The 27796-nt window shown below is 37.9% G+C and overlaps 3 protein-coding genes across 4 annotated transcripts; all 3 read left to right on the top strand.

Annotated features, from left to right (window-relative positions):
* The first annotated feature begins 295 nt into the window (after positions 1-295).
* On the top strand, positions 296-2206 carry LOC145766400 (KICSTOR complex protein kaptin-like). Its single transcript, XM_082578107.1, has one exon. It carries the CDS (start codon positions 297-299, stop codon positions 1503-1505), a length of 1209 nt encoding a protein of 402 aa, XP_082434233.1. The 5' UTR covers position 296; the 3' UTR covers positions 1506-2206.
* Positions 2207-2216: 10 nt separating this feature from the next.
* LOC145766401 (succinate dehydrogenase cytochrome b560 subunit, mitochondrial-like) lies at positions 2217-3584 on the top strand. Its single transcript, XM_082578108.1, has one exon. It carries the CDS (start codon positions 2237-2239, stop codon positions 2771-2773), a length of 537 nt encoding a protein of 178 aa, XP_082434234.1. The 5' UTR covers positions 2217-2236; the 3' UTR covers positions 2774-3584.
* An 8571-nt stretch (positions 3585-12155) lies between these two features.
* On the top strand, positions 12156-27237 carry LOC145767002 (solute carrier family 2, facilitated glucose transporter member 5-like). Of its 2 annotated transcripts, XM_082578729.1 has the most exons (11): positions 12156-12295; positions 15200-15331; positions 15583-15714; positions 16266-16401; positions 16946-17067; positions 17173-17273; positions 21426-21573; positions 22108-22302; positions 23006-23153; positions 23631-23788; positions 24364-27237. In XM_082578729.1, the coding sequence occupies exons 2-11, from the start codon at positions 15302-15304 to the stop codon at positions 24565-24567; spliced, it is 1374 nt and encodes a 457-aa protein (XP_082434855.1). In that variant the 5' UTR covers positions 12156-12295; positions 15200-15301; the 3' UTR covers positions 24568-27237. The 2 variants fall into 2 exon arrangements, with proteins under 2 accessions (XP_082434855.1, XP_082434856.1); XM_082578730.1 differs by lacking the exon at positions 15583-15714.
* Positions 27238-27796: the final 559 nt, after the last annotated feature.

Here is a 27796-nt window from a genome sequence, read left to right on the forward strand (position 1 = left end):
AGTTTTGTATGAATTGCAATTGCTATTTCTCTGGATCTGGATAGTCATTCAACATTTGTCATTATCTTCTCTTATTTGTAATTACATTTGTAATTTGTACATTTGAATGATTACATGATATTTGATTGTATTATAATGATTACATTTGTAATTCAATGTAATCATTGATCCATTTGCTATGATGCAATTTCATGCTGTGAATCTCATCTAAATTGTGGATGTTAGCATTAAGTTTCTGGAGTGCTTATGCGTGGCTGTTGCATTAACGGTCATGACCTAATTTTGTGCAGGAGACTATGACCTTGACTAAAGATTTAAGGTTTGCAGATTTTCTTAACGAACTCAATTTTGATGTTCTGCCTAGTCAAACCAACATCTATGGAGTTACTCTGATCCAGAGCCCTGGACAATTTGCAAACAAAATCCTAGTGGCTCTTCTGGAAGGTAGAATATTTGTTTGCGAATACAGTCGGCCTAATCCTGATGCAGAGGTCCATTGGGTTTGTAGGGAAGTGACTTTCACATACATTCCTGGAAAATGTCACATAATTTCGCTCGACAACTTCAGTTGCGCAGCACGTGGTCTCGTGGTCGGAGTTACATTCTCTAAGGCATCTGGTGAAAATTTTTTCAACATTTATTGCAATTATGGCGAAGACGTTCCGATAGGACAACAGTGGAATTTAGATAACGTAGCGCAAAATTGCCGCAGCTTCGACTTATCTTACACTCCGTACCAACTCACCCACTACAAAGTTGAATGCCCGGATGAAGGTGACCCAAGAACTGTATTTATCCTTTTAGGAAATGATCATTGTTTTCATGTGTTTGCACAAAGAAAAAATGAAGCGGAATTTGCAGAACAGCCTGTCGAAAAATATTTTGCAGAACTGAAACCTACTACTTCTACACCTACCTACTTAGTTATACACAATCTTGGCAGCCAGAAAAGAGTTACTGTGTTTGGGACGAAATCTGGACAAATTTATGCAATTTTAATGGATTGTGAACGCAATACGCCTATATCTTCCTGGAAAATTTTCCATGACTGCCCAATAGCTCAACTTCAATTGTTTCATGATTTAAGATACGATTCTTTAAATCTGGTTGTTGTAAGTGCCAGGGAAGTAGCTGCAGTATATCGCAACATATTAGAAATTGGATTCTCCAACCCGCTAATTCTGTCAGACAGCGACAGCCATGACTGCTCAACCACTTGCGCTGTTTATGACGTCAATTTTGATGGGAAAAAAGAAATACTGATTGGAACTTATGGCCGCAAATTACTCGCATACGCATTCGACGACACCTGCACGAAACACAGCATCTTATGGACTAACGATTTTGCTTTTCCCTTGTTAAAAATTCACTTTATTGATATGACTGGTGATTGTTTGGACGAAATGATCGTGGTATCCACCAAGGGTGTTCATATGTTCCAATTTGATCTAAAATATTTATTGCATAAGTGTAAAGCGAAACTAACAGGTGAACACGATTTCTGAAGCAAAAAGTTGCTGCGGTTTCCCAATACATTTTGTTGCCTTTTTTCGCGTTGCCTTTTAAATTGCAATTTAGAACAATAAACAACAGCTATGTATGTTCAATAGTTGATCTTTGGTTATTGCTCTATGCACTACTGTCACTCCATTATGTCCATTCACGTTCAGTTTTTGTATTGCACCGAAAACATAATTTTTAAGCAGTCTCATAGCACATACAGTATAACAACTTCCTTGTACGGTTTGAAAACCCTAAATCTTGAATGTTTTTGATTTTACGGTAGGTTACAAGAAGCGTTGGAAAAGCTTTGTTGCTACAGTTTGGGTTTTTCAGCTGTATTTAATAGATTTTAACCCTTCAAGTGGCTTAACTGCAATGTTAGATGCCCAATTGCCCATGCTTGCTTGTAATATACGTTTGTGATCATATCTGTACTAAGCTGCTGAAAATCACTTTAAAAGTTTTAGTGACAGTAATGGAGTTTATGAAAACTACGTTTGTTTTTAATGCTAGGAATAATAATAATAGGTGATACTTTCAAAGCACCGTTAAAAGCTAAATGAAGAGTTTTGAAGTGGTGGTACGAAAGCGGTGTTTTTCTTATGCTTTTGTTGCACCACTCAAACTAAGTTATTAGAATTAGTTATGCGTTTATATTTTTCCATTCCACTTGGCTGCATTTGTCTTTCACAGTTATTTTCTTTTACAGGGTTTTGGTTAATTGTCTGAGAAAATGTCATTAATAACAAGGATGTTTGCTCGCCGGACTTTGGCTATTCAGGCAAAGCATTTGGAGTCAAGCACCGCATTTCCCATTGCCTTAAAATCAACTGGATCTGCCCAGCATCAAATGGACGCATTTTGGCAGAAGAACCGTTCTGCTAACCGACCCATGTCTCCACATCTGACGATATACAGCCCGCAGCTCACTTCTATGCTGTCCCTTACCCATAGAGCAACTGGTATCGTGTTAGCTGGAGCTACCACAGCTTTTGCCGGAGCAACTTTGCTGCCTCCAGCGGCTATTGATGCTTTCCTGTCATCCGTTGCCACAGTTCATGCCTCTGGAATGGGATATGTTTGCCTTTTTCCTTTGAAGTTGATGCTAGCTTGGCCTGTGATGTTCCATGTGTGCAACGGTGTAAGACATTTGATGTGGGACACTGCCTTGGGCTTAAAACTAGGAGAGGTTTACAAAACTGGTTGGTTTGTTCTCCTTTTGAGCACTATTCTAGCAGCCGCTATTTCACTGGCTCTTACAACTAAATGAGTTTTGACGATGTGAACATTTTTTTTTTGCAAAATATATGTGGTGATTTTCTGGTCTGCTTATGACAGTAAAAGTTGCTTTGTATAATTTCGTTTTCCCAGGATTTCTGCTCCCGTAGCCTATATTTCATTGTCTCAACAGAAATGAATATGATGTAATTAGAACAGGTAGCAGCAACATGTGCTATGATTGGTGTAGAATTGAAAATTATGTGAGTCTGGTTCGTGTTTCAGTTTGCCAAAGAATTCAGATCTGAATTACCTAGATTTTATGCCATTTTATAAAGACCCTGTAACATCAATTACATCATCTACTTTGATTCGTTTAGGAAATTTCGCTTTTGGACTTCAATTAACTTTTTGGAACCAGGCTTAACACAACCTAAGACTCATTGAGATTCTGAAACAGATTTATGTTCTTGTTTAGTCGTTTTTTCTTGGAGTAACAATATTTTATTTCCACTTTTCTTTCGGAGTAGCCATAACCAATCTTTGAGGTATCACCTAATTCAGGCTTGCTTCTTTCATCCCAACCTGCAAATCAGTCTTTATTTACATTGTCAGCAGACGTACCCAAGAAAGAAATTTAGAATTGGTAAACTTACTGTTTTGAAAACAACTCGAAAGTTGTTCTCCATTTGAAACATGAGAGACTCTGCATAGATCTACGTGTTGTAAATTATCTCGTTCAGGCTATACTGCTGTAGTGTCTTTCATAAATCATTCAGGTTTTGGATTGTTTATCAACGTTCTTTTGACTCATGATTTATTTCAATCTTGGGTAGGCTATATCATTAAAATTTGTTCTTGCGCACTGTTGTTGAGTCTTCTTTGATTGTTTCAAGGAACGAGTTGAGGGAACATTCCGAACATCATAACTTATAACGGCTTTTCTCGCACCTTTTCACCTATTGTGAAATATGGCGTAATTACCAGACGCCAGTTTAATGTCATACAGGCTCTAATTCCTGGTTCCACTCTCAATTAGCGTCAAACGTTATCTAAACCAGGCTTTCCCAAAATATTTTGCTCGCGACCCCTTTTAATCTCCTAAAATGTTTCGCGGCCCCTGATATTTATTGAAAAGCTTAAATCTAACGAAAACCAAAAACAATTTACCGTTCTCAGTTTAATTTGTTTTTATTGATTTCTGACCATAACAACGAAGCCTATGGGCAGCCTACTGGGAACAAAACAAAAAAGCAAACACATTTATTCAGTGTGATGGGTGTGACTGCTTTTTGCAGCAAAGCAAGTCCAGCCGTGACTCAGTGTTTGTTAATGCAGGTCTCAAGGCGGTTTCAATGTTGCTTAGGTTGGAACGGTAGACGAAGTGAGAACATTTCAGAAAATTTTTTTGAAAATATATGTTTCCAGATGTTCAAATTTTTGATGAAAGCATCAATTTTAGATTGCAATGCAAAATATTGATGTCTTCTCTTACGAGGGACAAATTAAATTCGTTCAGTTTTTCAAGCAAATCTGACATTTGGCACAATTCCAAAAGCTAGATGTCATAGCGAAAATAGTGGGCCAAGACTGAATTTTTATTCTATTGGAAAAATCTCAATTTCGGTTTTCAACGTGAATTGGCTATTTTAAAGCTTTGACTTTTGAAAGCCACTTGACGATGCAGTAAAAGAGTTTTTAACTCCGATTCCATTTCACCTCTTCAATTTTCAAAAATACTGGTAGCCTATTGAGTGCGCGACTCTTAATAAAGTTAATAATTGTGACAGCATCTCGCACAGAAGTGTTAATATAATATGCAGTAAGCTACGTTATGCAAATTGGTATAGCCTACTTTCTGCGACCCCTGAAGTTCATTACGCGACCACTAGTTTGGGAAGCCCTGATCTAAACGGTTCAGTCCCCTTTTTTACTTGGGTGCATGATTTCATTTCGATTGCGCACCAAGATTCATGAATTTGCAGCCCGGTTTAGTTTGCGGGTCAGGTATCGTCGTTACGTTATCATAATCGGTGCAATTTAAGTCAATGTTGGCTTTCGGGGTATATTTCAATTTTTAGGAATGCTATCCGTTCAGAAGCACATAGTGGATGGAATAATTCCCTGGCAATAAACTTTGTTGTACCGTAACCGGCTATGCACCAGTGGTTCAAAGGGTAGCCACTTGAACATGACACTTTCCTGTAAAACACCGCAAACCAATTACAGGATATATATTTAAGTGACTACCCTCCAATTGAGACCCCTCTAGCATTCAGACAAAGAGTTGGTCTTACTTTGAACTTTGTGATTGGACTTACTTTGATCTTTCCAATTGGTTAAAACCCTGTTCCTGTAACGTCTGATTGGTGCAATGATTTATTTGTTTTACCAAAAAAATTTATGTTTAAGTGCCTACCGGCTCAAACTATGCGAAACTACTGTTACGGCCAATCTCTGTACAAATCAAACGTCATATAAAACCGTTCAAGTCTACTGAATATTACGTCATGGAAGTTGCTAGAAAATGTGCCAAAATTGCACCATCGTTCATAGACTTGTGTCAAACTTGTTTGGACTTGTTTGGGCCTGTTTAAACAGGAAATATTACATCAGCTTTAAACACCTGTTGGAATGACTTCATAATTGTCTTTCATTTATTGCGTCACAGTTACTTTCTACGTGAATTTGAGATATTGATATCTATTCTGGTCATTCGTAAAATGATTGTTTGAAAGTTGGCCGCACATTTAACTGTTGGCTTAGTGCTTGCTAGCTGGACAAAAGTTCCGTCTTTTATCCAAGTAATCTGTTGTGTAGTGACAGTTTAAGTGGTGTACGCGTTGCACCCCCTCGTTTTCGGTAGCCTCGGGCTAATTTTACAGGAATACACTGTTTGAAAAGAAGTTCAAGTGTGTGTTTCTTCGGTCATTATATACAGACGAACGGATTAGGGAACTTTATGTTAAAATTTTCCCAAGAAGAGATTATGGTTTACCGCTGTGACCATAAAAAATAAAAGACGCCGGTTTGTAGTTGGTAGGCTAAGAAGCACTTAGAAGCAAAGAAATAATAAAAGAAGATCTCATTGGTTGGTAGTCTAAAGAAGCAAAGAAAATTAAAGACATTTCTTCTCGGTAGGCAACTGAAGAACTTTAAGCTAAAAAGTAAAGACATTTCTTCTCAGTTTGGTACAGAAGAAAAATAACTTTGACATTCATTGGCAAGAAAGAAGATTAAAGGCAATCCATCTGTGCTTGAAGATTCAAGTGGAAGAATCCAAGCAAGTTTTGTGGACTTTAGGACTTCATACTCGTACAGCTACGGTATCGTGCATTTAAATTCTTTTTTGTATTTTTACGGTCTTTACAGTTAAGTTTTTTATAACTTAAATTTTGTGTGTTTGTGTAACTTAATTTTTTAATTGTTAAATTTAGCCCTAACATTTAATATGTCTACACTCGGTGGTGACAGGGACTCGACCGCCGTCGACTCGACTGAGTTTAAGCCTGATGATGTTCTTTGCGGTCGGGCAGGCCATTCTGGGGAGGGGCCCATTAACAATGAGGCTAAGTCAGTTCGAGAGGCCCGGCATCTTAGACGGGATATTTTGACTCAAATTGGGAAACTTTCTGTAGCCCTAGGTTCTTTGAGTGATAAGCAGGAACTGTTAATTTTTCGATCTAACTTATCTACTTTAGAAGAGGAATTAAGGCATTTCCATGCTCTTTTGAGTAAAATTGTTAACTCTGCAATCTTGGCAGAACTTCGTGATAGGGTAGATCCCGAATTTAACTCGTTAAAAAATAACTTCGAACAAAAAGAAAGCGAGTTCTCAGATAGGTTGGATGCTGACATACATCCTGAGGATAGCGCCTCAAATGTAAGCACTAGGATGTCTGAGAGCTCGTCACGGATAGTTGCACAAATTAACCTACAGTTAAGACGAGAGGAGCTCCAGATCCAAGCTGAGGCCGAAGCTAGAGCTGCTGAGGCCATCGCAAGAGCTGAGGCCATACGAGCAGAGGCTGCCGCGAGAGCTGAGGCCGAACGAGCAGAGGCTGCCGCGAGAGCTGCTGAGTTCGCACTCAAAGACGCTCAGTTGAGGGCCGAACAACGTAAAGAGGTAGTTTTAGCTGAATATCGTTCTGAGTTGGGCTCCCGGCGTAGCTCTAGGAAGGGCTCTTCTAGGCATTCCAGAAGTGAACACCAATCGCAGTTTAATTTACCTAACCTTTTCCAGACGCCTGTTCAATCTGTAAGTGGACCTGTACAATCCACATGTTTTCCAGCTGTTTCAGGAGGTCTCGGGGCCGCGGCTAAGGGTCTTCCGAAGGCTGTAGAGCTAAGGTCTGCAAATTACAACCGAACTCCTCCCCCAGAGCGTACAGGTCACGGGGCCGCCATTAGCAGTAATGCTTTGCCCCCTTCAAAGTTTTCTGCGCCGCTAGTTGCTGATCGCCCAGCTACACGTAATTTGGGTGGTTGTGAGAGGCGTATCGTGTCTCCTGATTTTAACGTGTTTGAGGATCGTGATCAGGCTGTGCATGTGACTGAGCCCACTCAGCCCCTTAAGGGATATAGCTTGTCTTCTCCCGCTAAATCGAGTTCTCAACAGCAGGATTGCTTTTTTGAATACCAAAATAGTAGGACGTTCTTCGATAAGGCGGCCTTGATTGGTTACGATGGTAATAATATGCCATTTGTCTTCTTTAAAAATCGTGTTATGGCCTTGATGGCAGCTTCGCCCTTTAAGGGAACTCGTTTGACTTTGTTGCAAGCAGCTTGTGTTAGAACAGCTGCGCAAACGATTGCTAATTTGGTTTCCGACACTCCTGGCTTGTCAGAGGAAGACAGGATAGAAATGTCGTTATCTCGCTTGTCCCAACGTTTTGGAGTTCGTGGAGGTCTTTTCGCAGAACCAGAAATTAGAAAGTATCGCTATGGTAGCAAATTGACTTCTATCTCTTCCAGTGATTTGAAAGAGTTTAAAGATGAATTGTCACAGTGTTTGCTTTACGCGAAAGCGTATGGTCAGCGTGATAAATTAGAAGGACGTTTTGTTTTGGATTTGGCTAAACGACTCCCGTTTGACGCTAAGCAGCGTTATCTTGACTTTTTAGGTGATCAGTATGGTAGCACTGAGGAACCTACTTTTCAGAGTTTGTTTGATTTTGTAGTACGGGAGGAAACGCGCAAGTCGACTGATTTTAGCATTATGCTAATGGGCGATTCTGGTGAGTCGCAGCATTTTAAAAAGTTTGGCAAAGGAAAATTGCCTTCATGTCCGGTTAGGCAGACGTCGGTAAAACCCCATGATAATGTGATTTCAGGGAGTTCGCAGTACTCGACTGCTGTTGGCGCACCGCGCGGCGGTGTGGCCAGACATAGTGACATACCGGCGTGTTTTTGTTGTTCGTCACGTGGTCAAGTTGAATATCATTTTTTGTCTAATTGTAAAGAATTTTTGCGCTTGACACCTAAAGATCGGAGAGATGTCATTGTGAAAGCTGGCAAATGCTTGAATTGTTTGCGCCAGCATATGGTTAGAGACTGTAATCATGCAAATAACTGTCGTAAGTGTGGACCTACCAACGACAGGAATACACTGTTTGAAAAGAAGTTCAAGTGTGTGTTTCTTCGGTCATTATATACAGACGAACGGATTAGGGAACTTTATGTTAAAATTTTCCCAAGAAGAGATTATGGTTTACCGCTGTGACCAACTACCAGGAATAAGCGATCAAAGGATTTGTCAATCCGGAAGAACCGATATTCTGAAATAAAGCAGATTGTATCACGCTCCAGTGGATAAAACCTTTCAACCATGACTCCTTGAGCAGGTTAGTTAGTTTATTACCGAAATGGGGACTTTTAGAAAGTGTTGCCAAATAAAAAACATGGTTGGTTTTGAATTCTAATTCTCGGATTGACTATACCTTGATAGGTTATTCTTGGCAGTTTTGCATACTTATAGAGGCTTTTGACGCAGGGCCGGTTCCTGATATTGACATGCCCTCCCCAAATTATCAAAGTTTTGATTCCGAAGTTGAACCCTTTGTTGAAAATATAATTTGCATAAATTTATATCGTTTTCCAAGACATCTGGCGATTAAACACCCCCCAGGACTTGTTTTAGACACACAGAAAGACACCAATAAATTTTGCAAATCGTAACTCCCGCAAAGTTTACCCCAAATTTTTTTTCTGGCTACGCCACTGTTGCCGAGACGTCTATTAAGTACTTCTGAAAGAAAAGGAGCTAGTCTTGAGAATGCGTTGCTCAAGCGCACACGACGAAAGGCAAACCATTGCCGCTTGATTTTGAAGCTCATTCATTCTTCGTTTACAAAGCCACGCGCTAACCAACTGAGCTATCGGGGCGAACCAGAAATTTGTGAAAAATCAAAATTGGCGGAAAAACCGAAAAACTTCTTTTGAAGTAAATAAAAATGTTTTTTTTTCAAAAATAACACTAAACTTGCAAAAGCCGGAAATAATGCAAGTTCTTCGGCCCTTGGGATAAGAAATTTTGTTTGGGGAATTTGCTCTAGAGTACCTACCAGAAAACATATCTGTCTGCATCTGGCAACACTTTGTTCAAAATGTAAGTAAAACTCAAGGTTGCCAGGTCCGCGGTTTTCCCGCGGAATTGGGCTAGTTTGGTTGAAGAGTTGCGGGAAAAATTGAGTAGTCGCGGGTTGCGGGTTTTTGGGCTTGTTTTTGTTTTTTACTGCGGGTTTTTGGGCTTGTTTTTGGAGCAATATTAAGCATAAAATAGCAAAAAATCACAACAGTTTTCAATGAAATTCTATAAATTTCGCTTTACAGTGAATGAATCAGAGTGAATTTTAGGTGAACTTTTTTCTGTTAAACTGGATTACGTAGCGCCTTAGCGGAAAAGTGACGAAAACGTCACGTAAAGGAGCGGTGCCGGATTAAACAAGTGCCGGGCCTGTAGCAGATTGATTTGATGTACAGATAATGACTAGGAAGTAATTGAATATTTTATAGATTTGATACTTTTTGATTATAGTGTAGCCGCTCTTGCCTCATCGTGTTTCGCAGATAGGCTAGTTTTTAATGGTGCACGGTCGATTGGTCAACAGACATTTGGTCGACAGGACAATTGGTCGACAGGACGTTAGGTCGACGACGATTCATTTTAGGGTTAAGGTTAGTTAACTAACCCTAACCCTAAAATGAATCGTTCTGTCGACCTAACGTCCTGTCGACCAACTGTCTTGTCGACCAATTGTCCTGTCGACCAACTGACCGGGTACCGTTTTTAATCAATTTCAATTTTGAAAATGATCTCTTTCCTGTAGCCCACAATTAGTATACCATCATACATAGATAAATGCATAACAAATTGTCAGTTAGGAAACGTGGTGTCAATGTTGTTTTCTTTAATCGAAGTGAAATACTGTAGTTAGATGTTGTATAGAAGGTTGATCAGAACAGGCAGTTGCCTCCAGCGGAAATTACCAGTTTTTAAAGTTTACAATAATTAGGAAGGGATAAGACGTTGGGACTAAGTAATTTAATCCTACAACTATAATATTCTCCCATGCCATTCCAATTTGCAAGCCAAAAATTACTTCCAACTATGTTCGACAGCTTTTTTGCAAAAAAAAGATGTTTTGCTCACCAAGCGCGGGCCTTGTGAAGCGCGGGGCCCGTAGCACCTGCTACATCTGCTCTATAGTTAATCCGGCACTGTGAAGGAGGAATGGTATGGCTGCTTGTTTGATCTATTAATTATTACCTGCTCCCAGTGCTCTGTCTTACTGTCTACTACCAGAGTGGCACAATTTGTTCTCTCCCTGCTTCCATTGCCCTTCAGCAATGCAGCAGTGGAACGCATTGGGGTATTTGGGGTTACATGGCTCGTTGTGGTGTTTGTTGCAACAAATTTCAACCGACACGAGCCATGTATTGTTTGTTTACCTCGGATATGTACACCATTGAAAGCGACTCCCAAGCTAACACTAGTGATTTAGAAACTAATGCAGACACTGTTTTTGAACTGCTGATGTGATTTCCAAAGTGTAACAATTTAATGTGTTAGTTTGAGTGTAAATCGTTGCATTTATGTGTACTGTTACAGTATTTAATACAAAGCTCGAAGACTCGAAGGTAGCATCAAACAACATAATATTCCAGCAACTAATCTGTTGAACAATCATTTAGTGGTACAAGCAATTAGGCAGAAGTAAACAGAATGAAAAAATAGTTTCAATGTTCCCTTCATCATTGTTTTTTTTGGGCAACGTTTTTGTTGTTTCTTGATACAATTAATTTTAAATCCTTATTGTATCTTGCATTATTGCACATTTAGGACTGTGCCTTGCTGTTTAGGTGTTTTTTTAAGTGTGAGAAATAAGATCTTTGATGATTGATTGTGTTTCGTCAATTTGGACTGATTTTGTGAACGAATTCTTCTAATTTTGGGATAGTTTATACAAGCAACAATATTGGGCTATTTTGGACTAGTTTGAAATTGCTTTTGGGCTGGAAATTTTGAAAACATCTGGCAACCCTGGTAAAACTGGTTCTTTTTCAATGTTACCCGATAATGTCGCATGTTGAACTATTGCTATTCTAAAATAAAATCCAAATTAATAGTTTTCATTTTTTTAAATTAAAAATATTCCATTAAAGAAATTTTTTCTGTAGGCTATATACGCAATGGACAACGGTTTCATAAACGTTTAAGAAAGTGCCATGGCCTACTGGTAGAGACCGATTTAAACTTAATGTTGATTGAATGTTTATCCTTGGACTGGAAAAGCTTCTTGCAGAGCTTAATCCTGGCAGTTTCGCATACTTGTAGAGGCTTTGAATCACTGACGCAGGCCCAGTCACCAAGATTGACAGAGTGAAGTTTCCGGTTGTCGAAGTCTTGTTGCCGGGGAACTATTTCATTAGATGCCGCTGAATAGAGAGCAGTCCTTATCGTGTGTTGCTCAAGCGCACACCGGAGAGTCGAACCAGCGCCGCTTGATGTTGAAGCTTCTTTGTTCCAAAAGTAACGTGCTAACCAATAGAGCTATCGGGGCCAATATGTAGCCTACGTACCCTAATTTGCAGCTGTTAAAACATATAATTCCGTACCATTCATTTTTTGTTTTTCTTAAACTTCCACCATGTATTTGTCAGAAACCACTTTAGTAACGATTCTGACAAGTTTGAAATTAAGATTGTTATATCCTATTAAGTATGATACTGGATACCGTACTCCTCATCCTTGATTTAAGTTTTAGCACTTGGCTATGTATATACCGGTACCTAGCTTTATCAAACTTTTAGATATCAAAATTAAAGAACTTGTTATTTTAGGATACCACTGAATATGATATGTTCAATATGCATTGAATAAAAAAAAAAGAACCAAATTATTTAAAAGTTAAAGTAAAAGGCATTTAACATTTAAAGTGTAATCATGTTGGAGCTCTTCTAATCAGAGAAGATCAACAATCAGAGAAGCTTGGTTACTGGACACTCCAATATGAGATGGTCTTAAGACTGATTTGGGGCATTGCATTTTTGGCAGAGTTATCATCCCCCATAGGTAGGCTAAAGGTTGTCATTTGTTTTAGTTTGTTTTGTTCGTATGCGGTTTTTTGTGTACAGTACCATAATATTCTGGTAGCCGTGTGTCAAAGCGTGGGAGAGCTTTTGTTGGTCTGTGATTAAGTCTCCACTAGGAGAGATTTTGTTATTCCAGAAGTTTTTCCACTCTGTTATAATATCTTAACTTTTAATGTTATTAACTAGACTATCCACGATTCCACGTGTTAGCAGTGGATTATTCTTTTGTCAAAATAGATTAAATTTGATAATATTGTTATGGAACTGCAACAGCATGAAACAAGCAAGACACATGAAATAAGACTGATGTTATCGGAAGCTTCAAAAAAATCAAATAAGGTTCAGAATGATATTTTGCTTCTTTTTGCATTTTTTTTTCAAAACAGATAGGCTAAGTCAGAAGGCAGAGGCTGTATGTGTATAGGCCTCTCAGCTCCCAGCAACAAAAATTTTTAATCAATATTTTATTTTGGCTGCCGGATGCCAGAGTTTGGCCACCGAGAAGAAGCTTTGGTAGGCCATGCTTGGTCGTTGTGAAAGTAATGGAGCTTAGAGGCCTGCTATAGTTGCTTAATTTGTTAATGAAATATGTATTATATATAATTGAAATCTGTATTATAATTTGTTATTGTGACATCATAAGCAAGCATCATTCAAACATTGCATTAATCTGAATGTAGGTTGGAATCATGATGATGTCACAATGAAAAAAAAAAGTTTTTTGGGAAATCTGTAATTTTTTATTGTGACATCATAAGCAAACATCATTCAAATATTACATTAATGGAATATGTAGCTTCTCATGCATGTCTTTGATAAAAGGTTGCATTGTGCAAAAAGGACAAAAGTCTCATAAGAAAAGATTATATTATCATGAAGTATATGCAAGTAACTTTCAAGAACGAATTCTTTTTTTGGGATATCTCGTTACCCACATGACAATTTGAGGGTTGGCATTTGGTCCTCCAATTTTTTTGAAATGCTCCATAACTTCTTAGCTGATTCTTACAGACTAAAATTGACACCATTTTTGAATTCTGCATCATGAAAAATGGTGGAATAGACACTTCAACCGACTTTCTACCTCAAATATAATCATTCTTTATTACAAAATACATGGAAAATCAGCAGAGCCCTATTGGCATATGCATTTCGCTCTAACTTTAGAGCATCTTTAGTGCCTAAAAAGCAAACATAAGAAAGCAAAACCTAAAAACTGTCACTAAATAAATAAATAAATGAATCTGCAGTAGCCTAAGATACTGACCAAGACTAACTGCCAAAACTAACTGGTAGAATACTGCGTAAATATTAACTGGCTGCGTAAAATATTTATAGGTAAATTTAAACTATATTTAAACTAAACTACACGAACCTAACTACTATGACAAAATAATGATGACAATGCGCAAAAACAAACCAAGGTTGATGGGAGTCTTTAGCCATTCGACTCTCATCAACCTTGGTTTGTTTTTGCGCATTGTCATCATTATTTTGTCATAGTAGTTAGGTTCGTGTAGTTTAGTTTAAATATAGTTTAAATTTACCTATAAATATTTTACGCAGCCAGTTAATATTTACGCAGTATTCTACCAGTTAGTTTTGGCAGTTAGTCTTGGTCAGTATCTTAGGCTACTGCAGATTCATTTATTTATTTATTTAGTGACAGTTTTTAGGTTTTGCTTTTTTATGTTTGCTTTTTAGGCACTAAAGATACTCTAAAGTTAGAGCGAAATGCATATGCCAATAGGGCTCTGCTGATTTTCCATGTATTTTGTAATAAAGAATGATTAATTGATACTTGATGGAGAATCGCTGGCCCGCTGCTTCTTAGTCAGGAGATCCCCTAGCATATCCTTAATGGAAATCAATATATGTACCTCAAATATATATAACCCTAAAATCAAAAAAACATTGGGAACATCAACAGCGCCACCTAGTAACAGCCACAAAATTTCAAAACGCGATATCTCGAAAACCACTTGTCCGATTTTCAAAATTTTTTTTTTGCTGAAGTTCAAATTTGGTAAACAACAAAATATATCAAAACCAACACCTTTTGAAACCTAGTGGTTACATTTCTTACTAAAATTTGTTGAATTATAATGAAATGCCTCAGGTGTAATAGAAAATGGAGTAGTAAAATCATGTTTTTGTTTGCTGGATTTCTTGCTCTGTTTTGTGTTTTTTTCTCTAAGGGATATACGCTGTTTGTAATGCATTTGTTAATTATACATATATAATACTAGTTATTTGATGAGGTGATTCTCATTTATTTACTTATTCTTCAGTTCAAGTTTATTAAGCTTAAATAATATTTTTCAGATTCATAACACTTGGCACCAATAAAAAGACAAAATTACAAAACCAAGAAGTTGAAATAAATACATTAATAAAATAATATATAGTACAGTAGTCCTCGCTGAATGAGTGCAAAATCGTCCGTCCCGAGGTGTGCTTAGTAAGTGGGACCATTGTACCAATAATTTGTACAACCACCAACTTACTTGTTAACAGTAGCTTTAAGTATATATGTTCCGATTGTTTGGCATTATCGGGTACTTACGAAGATTGATTCTTGATTTTTTTAAGCAGATGGTGTGGTAGACCAATATTCTATGGACTTTATATTTTTGTTGTATTTATTATTTTAAGCAATGTTGATTTTCTTTGACTGATCTCGACAAAGAACATGTTGCCTAAACTTTTTTTAATCAATTTTTAACTTTCTTTGACATTGGCATACAAGATTTCTGTTTTACTATGCTGATGCTTCAAACTTTTAAAGAGCAAACAACTTTTATTGTAAAGTGTAAATGTTTCTGTACGTTTAATTTTCAACATAGAAACTGTTATCGTTTTTTTTTTTTTTTTTTAATTTCAGAAATTGACTTCATGGGCAGTTGGGTCAGCAATTTTGGCTATATTTTCTGGATTTTTTCAATATGGTTATTCCATTGGTTGTGTCAATGCTGCAGCTGAGTCAATGCAAAGATCAATTCAACAATATCAATTAGTAAGTTAATAGACCAATATCCAGTAGCAAAATTAAGAGATTTGTATTAAAGCAAGTATGATATAACTATTAAGGAATTTTGGCTTTTCAGTTTTGTTTGAGTTTTTATAGATTGAAAATTCTGGCAATAGAAGGTAAAATTAACTTCTTTGTGCCATGCTATACTCATAGGTGAATAAAGATTTAATTTCTTGTGAAAACCGGAATGTTGTAAAGAAACACTTAAAATACGACATGTGTTCTATTTTTAGGAAAGACACAACACAACTTTTACACCAAGTCAGCTGAATCTTGTTTGGGCATCACTTGTAGCCAGTTTTCCCATAGGTGGACTGTTTGGTTGTGTATTTGTAAACACATGTATTCAAACTCTTGGGCAGCTGGTAAATAGAGTTACTATTAAGGATATGAAGGAAATGTTTCTCAATTATTTTGATGTCATGTCTATTGTCTACGTAGTGTTATTGCAATTATTATATCAACCGGAGAAACGTTGAACAGGATTTGAAGTTGTAAAACATTTGCTTTGCAGATAGACTTTAGACATCAAATAATGCAATGATCTTGGTCAAAAATTTTTTATAAAAAAACATAATGTTACAAACAATACTAAGCATTGTCATTTGTTTTATCTTCTAATTTTCAGGTCATTTTGCCTTTTAAGTGTCTAGTTCTGTGCAAATTTACATTTAACAAATACATTCAGTCACCTACTTTACTTTTCTAATCAGTCGTCTATTCTCCAGAGAGTGTGTGTTTAAGTCATAAACATTTGGTAATAAATTATTATTTTATATACAGTGCTTGCTCATGCTTTGAAAGAACGTTGTCATTAAAGTTGTTTTTAAAATCTCCAACCAAAATATTCTCCTGTTTCAAGACTTTTTGCAAGCATTCAATCCTTAAGATATTAACTTCCTGTTGTGTGCTTTAGCCCACCTTGGTATGGATGCATTGCTTGACGATTTTAATGAGTGTGCTGATGATGCTAAGTGATGTGCTCAAGTCATACGAAGCTGTAATTATTGCTCGGTTTATCATTGGTGTTTCAACTGCATGTGCAGGAATAGGTAGGTCGTCACATAGTGATAAAGTATAAGCAGGTTGAACTTGGAATTTAGTCCTTCCAAAATGTTTTATCTAATTCCCTTTATACTAATGAATACAATAATACTGCTGATAATAATGATTAATCAATACTGATAATTAACATTGTCCTGATGCCGGTACTGATAATTTCTGTTTCACGGATGCTGTAATACCATGTATATATATTGTATATTTGCTTTTGCGGGAGGGAACAGAAAATTCATAAGTTTCTTGATTGTCTAGTTGTAGTAGAACTTTATCACCAAAGACAATAATTTGCACCGATCTGCAAGGTTTAAAACCTGGATCTCCCAGCAACCCATATCTGCAGACATTTAAATCATGCTTCCGATCATTATTTTTTTCTTCAATTTTCTGTAAAATGTCGTAATGTAATCGTAATAATAATATTAAATAATAATAATAATGTAATCGTAATGCTAATCGTGACCATTTGTAGCGTTAGTTCTATCTGCCTCAGATGCAACTTTATGAATTTCTAAACTGTGCACATCTTTCTTGCAGGGATCTCCCCTGCATATGCTGTGGAAATTCTGCCCACATCATGGAGGGGCATGGTTGGAAGTGGTGTTGCATTTTCGATAAATGTTGGAATTTTTCTATGTAATTTGCTTGGATTGCCAGAAGTACGATTCTTAAAAAATAACTCCTTATTTCGCATTTACAGATCAATGCACAAGTTTGCAATAATGCTTTGATTTTTCTAAATAATGTATTTTTTGTATTCACAGGTGCTAGGTGGTGAAAAGCTTTGGCCGATATTGCTTGGAATTATTGGCGTGCCATCCATTCTCTTTATAAGTTTATGTTACTTCATGCCAAAAGGCCCTCGGTATAATATTGTGTTGTTTTGATTTTGTAATATTTCACACAGCATCCAAAGTTTATCATATAAGTTTTCGAAATCTGTCTTAAATTGGACAACTTTCTTTCAGTAAAAATCCTGTGTATACCGTTTTTGTTGTTTCAAGAATTAATTTTATAAAAGGAAATATATAATAAAAAACTATTGGCCGTTGGCGTTTCTGATCAGACACCCTGGCAGCTAGAAAATTAAAATGATTTTTTTTTGGTTCAAGCCTAAAATCTAAGATCCCTTTTTTATATTTCTGGTTCAATGAAGTGGTAAAAGTACATAGTGTTTACAATGCGGCGAATCTAGCCAGGTGAAAGTTGAGTGTTTTTCATGTACTGGCATGATGATTTTCTGTAGTGGCATGCACCGCACCTTGTAGTAGCTGTAGTTAATATTTTCTTCTCATGATATAAGAGTTACATGATGGCCTTACCCAGGGCTGGAAAAAATGTTTAGCTTCCCGGGAATCTGTTTTTTAGCGAAAAAATTTCCCGCGGCTTACAATCACGATAATAACGTCATAATTACACCGTTTACAGTTTTCCGGCGAAAAGCCTCACGTACAAAATATATTATAGACAGCCATTTGTAGCTTCATAGTTCCAATAAACAGTCTCGATATCGTATTTTATTCGTAACCAGGCATGTCGCACTGTTTGTGCCTGATGTGCCCACTTTGATCGGAATAAGTTGGAACAACAATAGGCTAGGCTTAATAAATTAGACGCCGCATGCTCACAAATTAGATCCACTGACTCAAAGACCACCGTGTCAATGTCATGAAACAATACCGTACATCACGAGCCGCTTGTTACGTACTTGACAAGTTGACAATAACAACACTTCATGCTCGAACGGGTTGATAGTATGTGCAATGTGCATGAATATAATAACCAATTACGAAAAGCGATATAGGCATATAGCACAAAAAACGGCCAAACGACTGAATGCACAACAAGTTTCGCTGAGTGAGAACACAAGAAATTGCGAAAATTACTTCTGTAACCTACAAAACAACCAGTCCGCTACACGAAAAATAACGAAACGCTTTAATTAGTTTGACGACAAAATCAAAATTACGACGCTAAAACAGCTGTTTTTGTCAATCAAAGAAACCGCAAGAAAGTTTTGCCCGTGCAAAATTACTACAAATACATTACCGGGACATAAATGGTGACGATTTCTTGTTGTTTGTTCTATCTAGCACAGCCAGTCTTCGAAATTAGCGTCGCAGATGCATGAATGGCGCATTAGCGTCAGCAATACAAATGCCGACGCCACACGAGCGCGCGTCAGGACCACAAGATTACAAAAAAACTAATTTTCTTAGACTACACCAGACTAGGATGTTGATTCAATCTTACTATTGCAGGATGTTTTCTTTGGGTTACTTCCTACTTCGCCGGGTGCCCAGTAGGGTGGATCGAAAAATCCAAAAAATTTATTTTTCTTAGCTAGTATGTCAAAAAGGTGCGAAATACCCATAATAACATACATGCAAATTTTTTTTGGGTTTTGACAATTTTTTGATCGCCCCCCGCAAGGTTTTAATTTCCCTAATATCGGGTTGGAGAAACTCTATCACAAAATTGGTCAAAAGCATAAATACTGTGTGACTCACTTATGCGCTTTATGATGTCATAATAAGCGACTTGTGTTTAAACAAATAGGCTACAATCATTATTGACCGTTTTATCACCACTGCTAAACTACTTGGTTATGTATCTCAACAATTAGCTGATGCAGTATTTGATTCTTCAAAAGAATTCTAGACATAAAAGAAGCTTTATAGTACAATTATTGGAATTTGCTTGCACTGCAGGTGTCACAAAGTTTAATAAAAGTTATATGTGCTTCTTACAGATTAAAAGGCAGTTCACTTAGACTAGTACGGGTAACCCTACTGGGCGATGGCCTAGTTTTATTATTGCTTGGTGCTTCCCTTCTCCAATCTTCACCATTCAGCGTATAGCAGTGTGACTGCACTGGTGAATGTAGCATTGATCTGGCGATGCGAAACCCAGGATGCTTGAATCACTCAGACACTCACGATGGCTGACTACAGCTAATTAATAGAGCCCTTCTATGTCAGCGATAACAATCCGTATGGGAAACTGCAAGCATTGGTTATGTTCATTATCCGTGTTTATGCTCCAATGTGGTTCACAATAAAATCACACTCATCTTGCAAAGATGGAGTTAGACACATTCATCAAATGATAACCACATCACGATATCTTAGTCCGAAGCACAAGAAAATTATCAACCCAAGTTATAGGCTACACCGCAACTCATACTTTGCTCATCCGGAAAATATAATTTTGGCTATGATAACTTACCATCGACCACATATTCGAGAACTAGGCCTGCGTGGAGTGATGAAAGCTAGAGCTGCAAAACCCAGCGGAAAAATACAAAAATTTAAAATTCCCGCAAAGCTTGATTTTGATACAGTGAAATACTTCGAATTGATTAACTGGACAGATCTTGCTATCACGGAGCCTCATATAATTAAAGCAATGACGGATGCTGAGCTCCGGCAATTCATCATGATAGATGTGACTCCCACTGTATTTTTTCCCCAAATTTCCATGTCACACGCATGCTGTTGAAAGGCTCTTGGAGCTGGTTACCGACGCATCTAAAGCAGTTTGTGGACCGAAATATCGAGAAGGCTTCATTCGTGCCCGAATTGCTTCTCGTCAGCTAATGCCAACATTTCAGTCTAAACGTGACTTAACTCACTTCAATTTGTAAATGGTTGTTATATTGCTTGCAGTCTTTGTATGCATGAGTGCATAAATTAATAGGAAGTGACTTTGCCAATGGGCCACCTGTCAACCCGAACCCAGTCATATAAAGTTTAAGCTTGTGAGTCTATAATCGGTCATCTGATGGTGAATGTTAATAGGCGTTTACCTGTTGGAACCGCGGGTGGTCCATCCGCCAAGTCACTTAAAAATTAATATGCTGAAAGAGGGTGAAGTCAAAACTCTTAATTACGCACATTTTCATTGTATTTGGTGTTATATTAGAACCTTTTGCCGTGTCTGCAAAGCGAGTTAAAATCGAAAAAAAAAAATTGCCTTGCAGTTCTTGTATGTATAAGTGACTAAATTTGAATGTCGCGGGGGGAGATCAAAAACTTGTTCAAACCTCTTCAATTTTTTACATTGTGTTTTGGTGATATATTGGCAACTTTTGCCATATCTAGCTAATGAAAATTGAGAAAAAAATTTTTTTTTGCCATTTTTGATCCACCCTAGTGCCCAGCTGGAAGAATTGAATCTTTTGTAGAAATATCACCCTATTTGCATTGATTTAACGCCAGTAGACGTCAAATTATTGTAACCATCTACTCCTTATCGCGCCATGCTTTCCGTTATCTCGTCCAGCTGAAACAGCATCTGATGATACCGATTCTGACTAGTTCTTTATCAAACAGACTTTGTGTTGCTCGCAGTGTCCCAATTGTGCCGAAATCATGTTAGCTTATACGTAAATCGAGGCAATCTTCTTGCAGGAAGCTATTAATTTGTTACCGTACCTGGTTGAGCAATTAACGTTTTCTTATTTTATGATAATTCAACGTCGCTAGATGTCGAATTAATGTGAAACAAACAAATGTAAATTTCTCATTGGCCATTGTTACGCAATATAACCCGCCGGGAAAGTTAAATCGATTTGTGCTGACTCGAACGTTGAATCAACCCAAAATTAACTTACTTTCGTAAACGTATAACTAACTCATAAATACGCAGTGATACGAATCAGTGTCGGAACTGCAATGTGTGTCAGCAAGTTACGATGACGTTGACGGTGAATGAAAGACGTTAGTAACGTGATTCTTACGGTGAAAATTTCCCGCGAACCGACAAATTTCCCGGGAATGTCATTCCCGGATTCCCCATTTTTTCCAGGCCTGGGCCTTACCACGACTTACATAACGCATCCTTTATACGGACTGGATGACAGCAATACCGGGTAGTAAGAATTAATTATCAGGCCCAAAATGAGTTAGACTGAGAAGACTGTCTGCTGTTTCAACCTTCCCAACTGCCAATCAACGATAGGTACTTTAATCCACTTTAAAATACAATTTTGAAAGAGGTTGTTGTTTTTCCAAAGAACTTTATACATAATTGAAAGAAAACAAAAAGAAGCGGAACAAGTTTTGAAAAAACTGAGAAACTCAGAAGATGTTTCAGGAGAAATTAACGAGATGCATAAAGAATTCTTGGCTCTTCAGTCGTCTGTCAAGTTGTCTGTGCCCCAGGTAAGTATGTATGTAGAAAGTTTGGTTTGGACTGCGGCATCCAGTGAAATAAAATATACTTTAACTTTGTGATAAGGTTTGGAAATATTTTTCGACTCTTTCAGTAGGCCATCCTCTACATCTGATAATTAACGCAGCCAACGTGGTTCAAGTACCGCTATCTCATGCATAGCATTGTTATATTGCATTTTACATACTTCTGTTAAAATTACAATTTAGGTAGAGTGGTTACTTTTTGTAGCCATAAACAGACGAAACTCATCATTTAACATCATAAAAGAAACAAAAATAGCAACGTGTTTCATCATGTGTTTGGTTATTCATCGTTTTCGGCCATACAAATTTCTTTCATTGGCTTGCCAAGGGCTAGATGTTTAGCCGAAAACGTTTGCAATTTTTTTATCGTGTTAATTATGAATTTGCTGAGTTTCCGTCTGCTTCTGCTTGAAAAGTCATAAAAACAATGCTAATGTCATCGTATTTATACGTTGTTTAACAATCAGTTTATACGATACAAGTTTTTACTTTCAACAGCTTGTTCGATCTGCTTCTTTCCGCCCGCAACTGCTCTGCACCATAGTTCTAACTGTGGCATATCAAACAACCGGCCTGAACGGTATTGCCGCGTACATGAACAGACTTGTTGCCACAACGGGAGTGAATGATGGAGTGGCTCACTACACCGCGAGCTTCATCGCAGGGACAATGACATTTGTAGCACTAGTTGGGGTAGGTTTCTATTCAGTGGCGGACCCCAGTAAACCCCAGTGCCGGACCCCATAAAACACAGAAAAGTCATGGTGTATTTGCAAGGTCTGATGAATGTAGGCATACACATAATTTTGTTTTATTGAAATCGCCCCCTCCCCCACTAAGATTATTGGATCCGCTTCTTACTTTATATTGTGATAATATGGTATTATGGTATGACGACTCAAAATTTCGGTTTTAAGAATTGAGAATTAAATAAACCTTTAAACGAGTCTGTTACCTATAGTGGCAACAACGTACAGTTAATATTTTCCTTGGCTCCGCATTCAAATCAGGGTTGTAGCGGCTAGCTACCTGGGTGGGCTGAGCTTTTTCATAATTTTTTTTTACTAAACTATTTTCAAAGTTTTAATCCAGTATAGTGCTGTCGGTATATCAATCAAACGGTTTGACCTGTGGTTCTCAAACGAAAACCACTAAGCAAAAAAATTTTTTTAGCAAAAAATTGACCGATTTTTAACAACCCTGATTTAAACACGCTTGGTTAGCAGTTTGCACAGTGGCTTTTCAGATTATATCAAAATGAAATGTTATGATATGAAAAAGCATTGCGCAAACTAGGTAGCCTACATTTTTATATTTTGCTGAAAAAAATGAACACCCAAAAAATGGTCACTGATTAGTAACATAGCCATAGCAACAGCCAGTCTGTCTTTTTCAGGGTTTTGCGGTGAAGAAGTGCGGACGTCGCACTCTACTGATCGCAGGTTACATTGCTGAAGGACTGTTCCTTTCATTGCTGACAATAACAATGCGGTATCAGGATCGTGCACCTTGGCTGCCCTATCTGGCGATCGTGTGTTGTTTAGGTGAACCGTTCAAGAACGCTTAAGAATTACGTTTTTATCAACTCCCGGTTAAACCGTTGTAACGTCGTGTAGCACTAGCAGATTACATAGCGTTGCCACCAACCCAACAACAATTTCCAACTACTCAATGTAAAAATGACGTGTTTTGTTGTCTGGGTGACACACAGTAGCTGCAAAAATTGATGTTTTAGATTTTTGTAACATCGCTAGACGATTAAACTTGTCTGTGATGCTTGCAACGCCCCCTTGTAGCAATTTCTAATGCAGCTGGCTCTGTGGTATCATTGTAAGTCAAGTTAACAACGTTCAGCCCAGACAGCAAATCATCCATTTTTACGTTGATTGAACGCCTGCAGACGTTAAAAATGATCGCTGCTGTCTAGGCTATCAAGCAATTTTGTAGTCAAAATGTATGATCTTTCACATGCTTGCTTTTTTTTTTTACTTTTGTGGCAACCTCATTGTTCTTACTTGCAGGTTATCTCGTGTCGTTTGTTGTGGCTCCTGGCGGTGTGACGCTTCTCTTTGTTGCTGAAATCTTCACCCAAACAGCCAGAGCATCTGCAGTCATAGTGGCTGGCTTCATCCTTTGGGCCGGGTTTGTTCTTGTGGTGGTAGTGTTTCCTTACATGCAGGTGATTTGTAGTTGCATGTTGTGATAACATCATTCCTTCTATAATGCTGTATCAAAGGCATAGGCCATCGAAGCTACGTAAGCTAATCCAGCCTATTTCATTTCATCCAGTCATGGTACAGACAAACTCGTCTGCGTCTATGACTTGGTTTTGAAAATACCGTGTGCCAAGAAAATCGGCAGTTTGTGCTCATTTTATATTCTTTGATACCGCGAAATAAGATCCCTTGACCACACCCTAATAGTGGACTGTGGGCAGCTGGGAGAAAAGAAAAAATCCTTCTATGTTTAGTTCATTAAAATCTTCAACACAATGTGTCGTCGCAACTTTTTTGTGTATGGCCTACTACGATTTACAAGTGGCCAGCCAACCTGTCTTGCGTTATGAACAACAATCCATTGAAAATGTAAACAAGCCACTCGTATTAAAATGCATACGCCATCAAACCAGATATACTGTATTTAGTACCATCTACCATCTCTCCTCAAAGGATAGTTGATCTCACGTGCAGTTTCACGAATGTACAAATGCCGTAACTTATCAACCATCATCTAACGTGAAGATAATTTCCACAGGATGCACTTGGGCCATTCGCTTACCTGCTTTTCGCAACGATTGCTTTGAGTACAGCTTCCTTTCTATACTTTGCTATGCCGGAAACTAAGGGTCGCTCGTTTTTAGAAATTCAAGGTAATTTTCCAAGAAATATCTGTTGCTGCTCATATCGCTCATCTACCCCTAGTGAAGTTAGCGATGAACAGCTTTGCACCGAAGTGTGAGAAACTTTTAACCAATTCCAAGTGCCTCACCAGCTTCAGACCACTGTGAAGTCAGTGCTCCGCTTTTTCTCTTCAAAATCAAACGCTGAAAATGTTCCACATGTTTTTGTTCTTATGACAGTCGCTTTTAAGTTTTTGATGAATATGCGCTGAGCTGTTGCACATTGTAATGGTTATAAATGCTGGTATTTCCTCACTGTAATATTTTAACATCATTTATTTAATTATTTAGTAAGAATCGATGGTTTCGTCACAGCAATGCAAGGTAATTTGAATAGAAATAAGTCAACGGTTAAATTTTAAAACGCCTACTTTTACAAAACTTTTTGTTATTGGCCTCTGTCGTGCTTAGCCTACTATAACCTGTAAGCTATGTCAGCAAGTATACAAATGGTTTTGGCCGACTGAACGCAGCAAAGTTTGCCAGATTGGTGTTTTTTCATTGCTGCATCATTAACAAACGCTAAATTAATTTGAAAAGCTCCAAATCTTCTGCCTGTCGAATGTCGATGTTCATTGAGGTTACTGGCGATATTTTGGTTTTACTTAATCATTTTTCTCTAAAAACCCTCGTCCAGTTGTCGGAAAGCTACATCTAGACATAGTGTTTACACTGGTCACATGCTTTGGTATTTCAAGTTTGACTTGATCATGCCTATGTACACGATTGGCAATTGGCACACGTCTAATTGTCTAGTGCGTTGCGATATTTCATTTCAAGAACAAAATATGTATTTATTTTGAACTGTTTCTAATCTTATCATCACATCATGTGTAGTTTGTTTTAATACGAATTCGATGCGTTCCTTTCATGACTTGAACCATTTTGCTTCGTCTCAGTGTTAACTATTCAAAATTTTTTGTTTCTCTGTTTTAACTTAGATGATCTTGTATTTTTTTCTTACGAATTCGATGCGTTCCTTTCATGACTTGAACCATTCTGCTTCGTCTCAGTGTTAACTTTTCAAAATTTTTTGTTTCTCTGTTTTAACTTAGATGATCTTGTTTGTTTTTTTCTTGTTGTTTTATGATGCAAAAGAATGTTCTCTAAAATCAAGCGCACAAGAAGAAAAGCAGCAGTGAGCGACATCCACCGCATCATTGAAATATTTGTGTCTGTACAATATTTCGTACATTTGACAAAGAAAGCTAGTTGACCTACAGATTAATAAAATTAAGACTCTTCTGTCCTTTGTTGGACATCTCCGAAAAAGGCTGTTGCCAAAATGGGATATCTCCGAAACGGATCCTTCCGGTCATAGGCGTATGAAGGGATTCTCTTTTTTTAATGTGCGTTTCATTTTGAATGTTTTGTTTCATTGCCTCAAAAAGCTGAACACAAGAAAAACGAAAAGTCTCTCGTCAAAAGGAAACGAACTTCGGATTGTTTTGTTTCGAATAATTGTGAACGACGTAAGATCTCATCTCTCCGTGAAAATTTTCTGCTTGCGTCACTGTTGCCAACTGACGCTGATAACCGAATGATCCTAACTGCTGTGCTGCGACTGTGCGAAAGTATTCATCAAATTAAACAACTTTTCAAAGATCACCACCAACAAATATCTTGCGCTCAACCATGACAGATGATAGGCTTTCTGCTCTTGCAATTACCTCCATCGATAACAAGATTGCCAGATCCCTGGACTATAACGCATTGGCTAAACAATTTGCGCGGCACAAGGTTCGAAATAAGCGCTTAGCGTAATTATGGAGTAGCTTACATGCACTTGTACACACTGTCACGATAGACAATAGACATGTATACACAGTGCTGGGCGCAGCTAACGTAAAAGTTAGCTTTCAACAAAAAAAAATCAGCGGATTTTCAATAAATTTACTTTCGCTAACCAGTCCGCTAAATTTTCTAAAGGGTACCCTTCCCTAATAAGGCCCGCCTTTTTGATTTTGTCGCAAATTGATCATGAAATTAAAAAAGGCTATCAGCGAAAATGCTAATTCGCTAACCAAAGCGATAGCTTCGCTAATTAGCGGAACTGTGTAGGCTATAGGCCTACATAGGCTAATTATGAACCCTGCATGTTGTGTATAATAAATTCCGCATTCCAGTTTCTGCGTTGTAAGGGGCCCCGACTTATGTTCGGAGGGGTTGATTTTGAATCTTTATCCTCGGAGTGACAAAGCCTTGATAGGTTATTCCTGGTAGTTTTGCATACTTGTTAAGGCTGTTGACGTAGGGCCGGTTACCAGTGATGTACGCGCATACAAAAAGTATTGACGCCGTCAGCGTAAACGCAAACGTTCGAAAAACCATGTCATATGCGTCTGCGTATGCGTCATCGTAACTTGTAAGTTAAAAACAGTTGGCGGCGTCTGCGCATACACTAGCGTAAACTCATTTTGTTTGCTTGGTGCCAAACGTTCACACGGTATAAACCACTCGAAACAAACAAGTTTTATTTTGAATTTCCACGAAGAAACACAAGCATCTGAAAGTGTTCATTTGACATTTTTGCTGTGTTTTGGTTCCAATGTCTTTGCCCATTGAAAACATTCTTTCAACTGCAGCGCTGGAAGGTATTGGCGTGTTGTAGCGAAAAAAATACATTAAAAAGTATGCGTTGACGCTATGCGCTAAAAAACCGCGAAAACTTTACGGCGTAGCCTCAAGCGCAAACTATCCAAAACAATGTGGCCGTTAGCGTAAACAAAAAGTCTGCGGCGTATACGTAGGCCTACATCTCTGCCGGTAACTGAGATTGGCAGAGTAAAGTTTTCCGATAGGTGAAGTGTACTGTTACCGGGGAATTATTCCATTCACTAGGTGCCGCTGAATGGAGAGCAGTCCTGAAATGCGTTACTCAAACGCACACCCCGAGAGTCGAACCAGCACCGCGTGATCTTAAACCGGACGCGTAACCACTGAGCTAACAGGGCGGCGGCGTTCTTTATTGCTACGGCCCTGGACAGTAGAATACCGGCACGACTCACTTAACTGATTTTTTTACGAAATGGACAGCTGGAGGTCACTAAGAAATTCAAAAATTAGCAGAAGTTGAAAAAGTTTTCTTTGCTTTTACGTAATTCACTCTCATCAAATGAATCGCTGCATTTTGCTTGAAATTTTTGATGCTAGAATATCTGCTGAACTTTACTGCAATAGCGTGAGGCTACCTAGTCTACCCTTACCGCTGTTGCGTGAAGTCTGTATACTCCTGCATTATCACGACTTGAATAATATGAACATGATATCACATATTTCCTACATTTA

The sequence above is a fragment of the Aplidium turbinatum genome, chromosome 3 (genome assembly GCF_918807975.1).
Source record: "Aplidium turbinatum chromosome 3, kaAplTurb1.1, whole genome shotgun sequence".
NCBI classification, from domain to species: Eukaryota; Metazoa; Chordata; class Ascidiacea; order Aplousobranchia; family Polyclinidae; genus Aplidium; species Aplidium turbinatum.

What these genes read in the sequence shown, in the direction of transcription:
- LOC145766401 (XM_082578108.1), top strand. Translation starts at nt 2,237, where the DNA reads ATGTCATTAATAACAAGGATGTTTGCTCGCCGGACTTTGGCTATTCAG.
- LOC145766400 (XM_082578107.1), top strand. Translation starts at nt 297, where the DNA reads ATGACCTTGACTAAAGATTTAAGGTTTGCAGATTTTCTTAACGAACTC.
- LOC145767002 (XM_082578729.1), top strand. Translation starts at nt 15,302, where the DNA reads ATGCAAAGATCAATTCAACAATATCAATTA. An exon ending in CATTTGTAGCACTAGTTGGG is followed by an intron (nt 22,303 to 23,005) that starts GTAGGTTTCTAT and finishes TGTCTTTTTCAG; the next exon opens with GGTTTTGCGGTGAAGAAGTG. An exon ending in GGCGATCGTGTGTTGTTTAG is followed by an intron (nt 23,154 to 23,630) that starts GTGAACCGTTCA and finishes TCTTACTTGCAG; the next exon opens with GTTATCTCGTGTCGTTTGTT.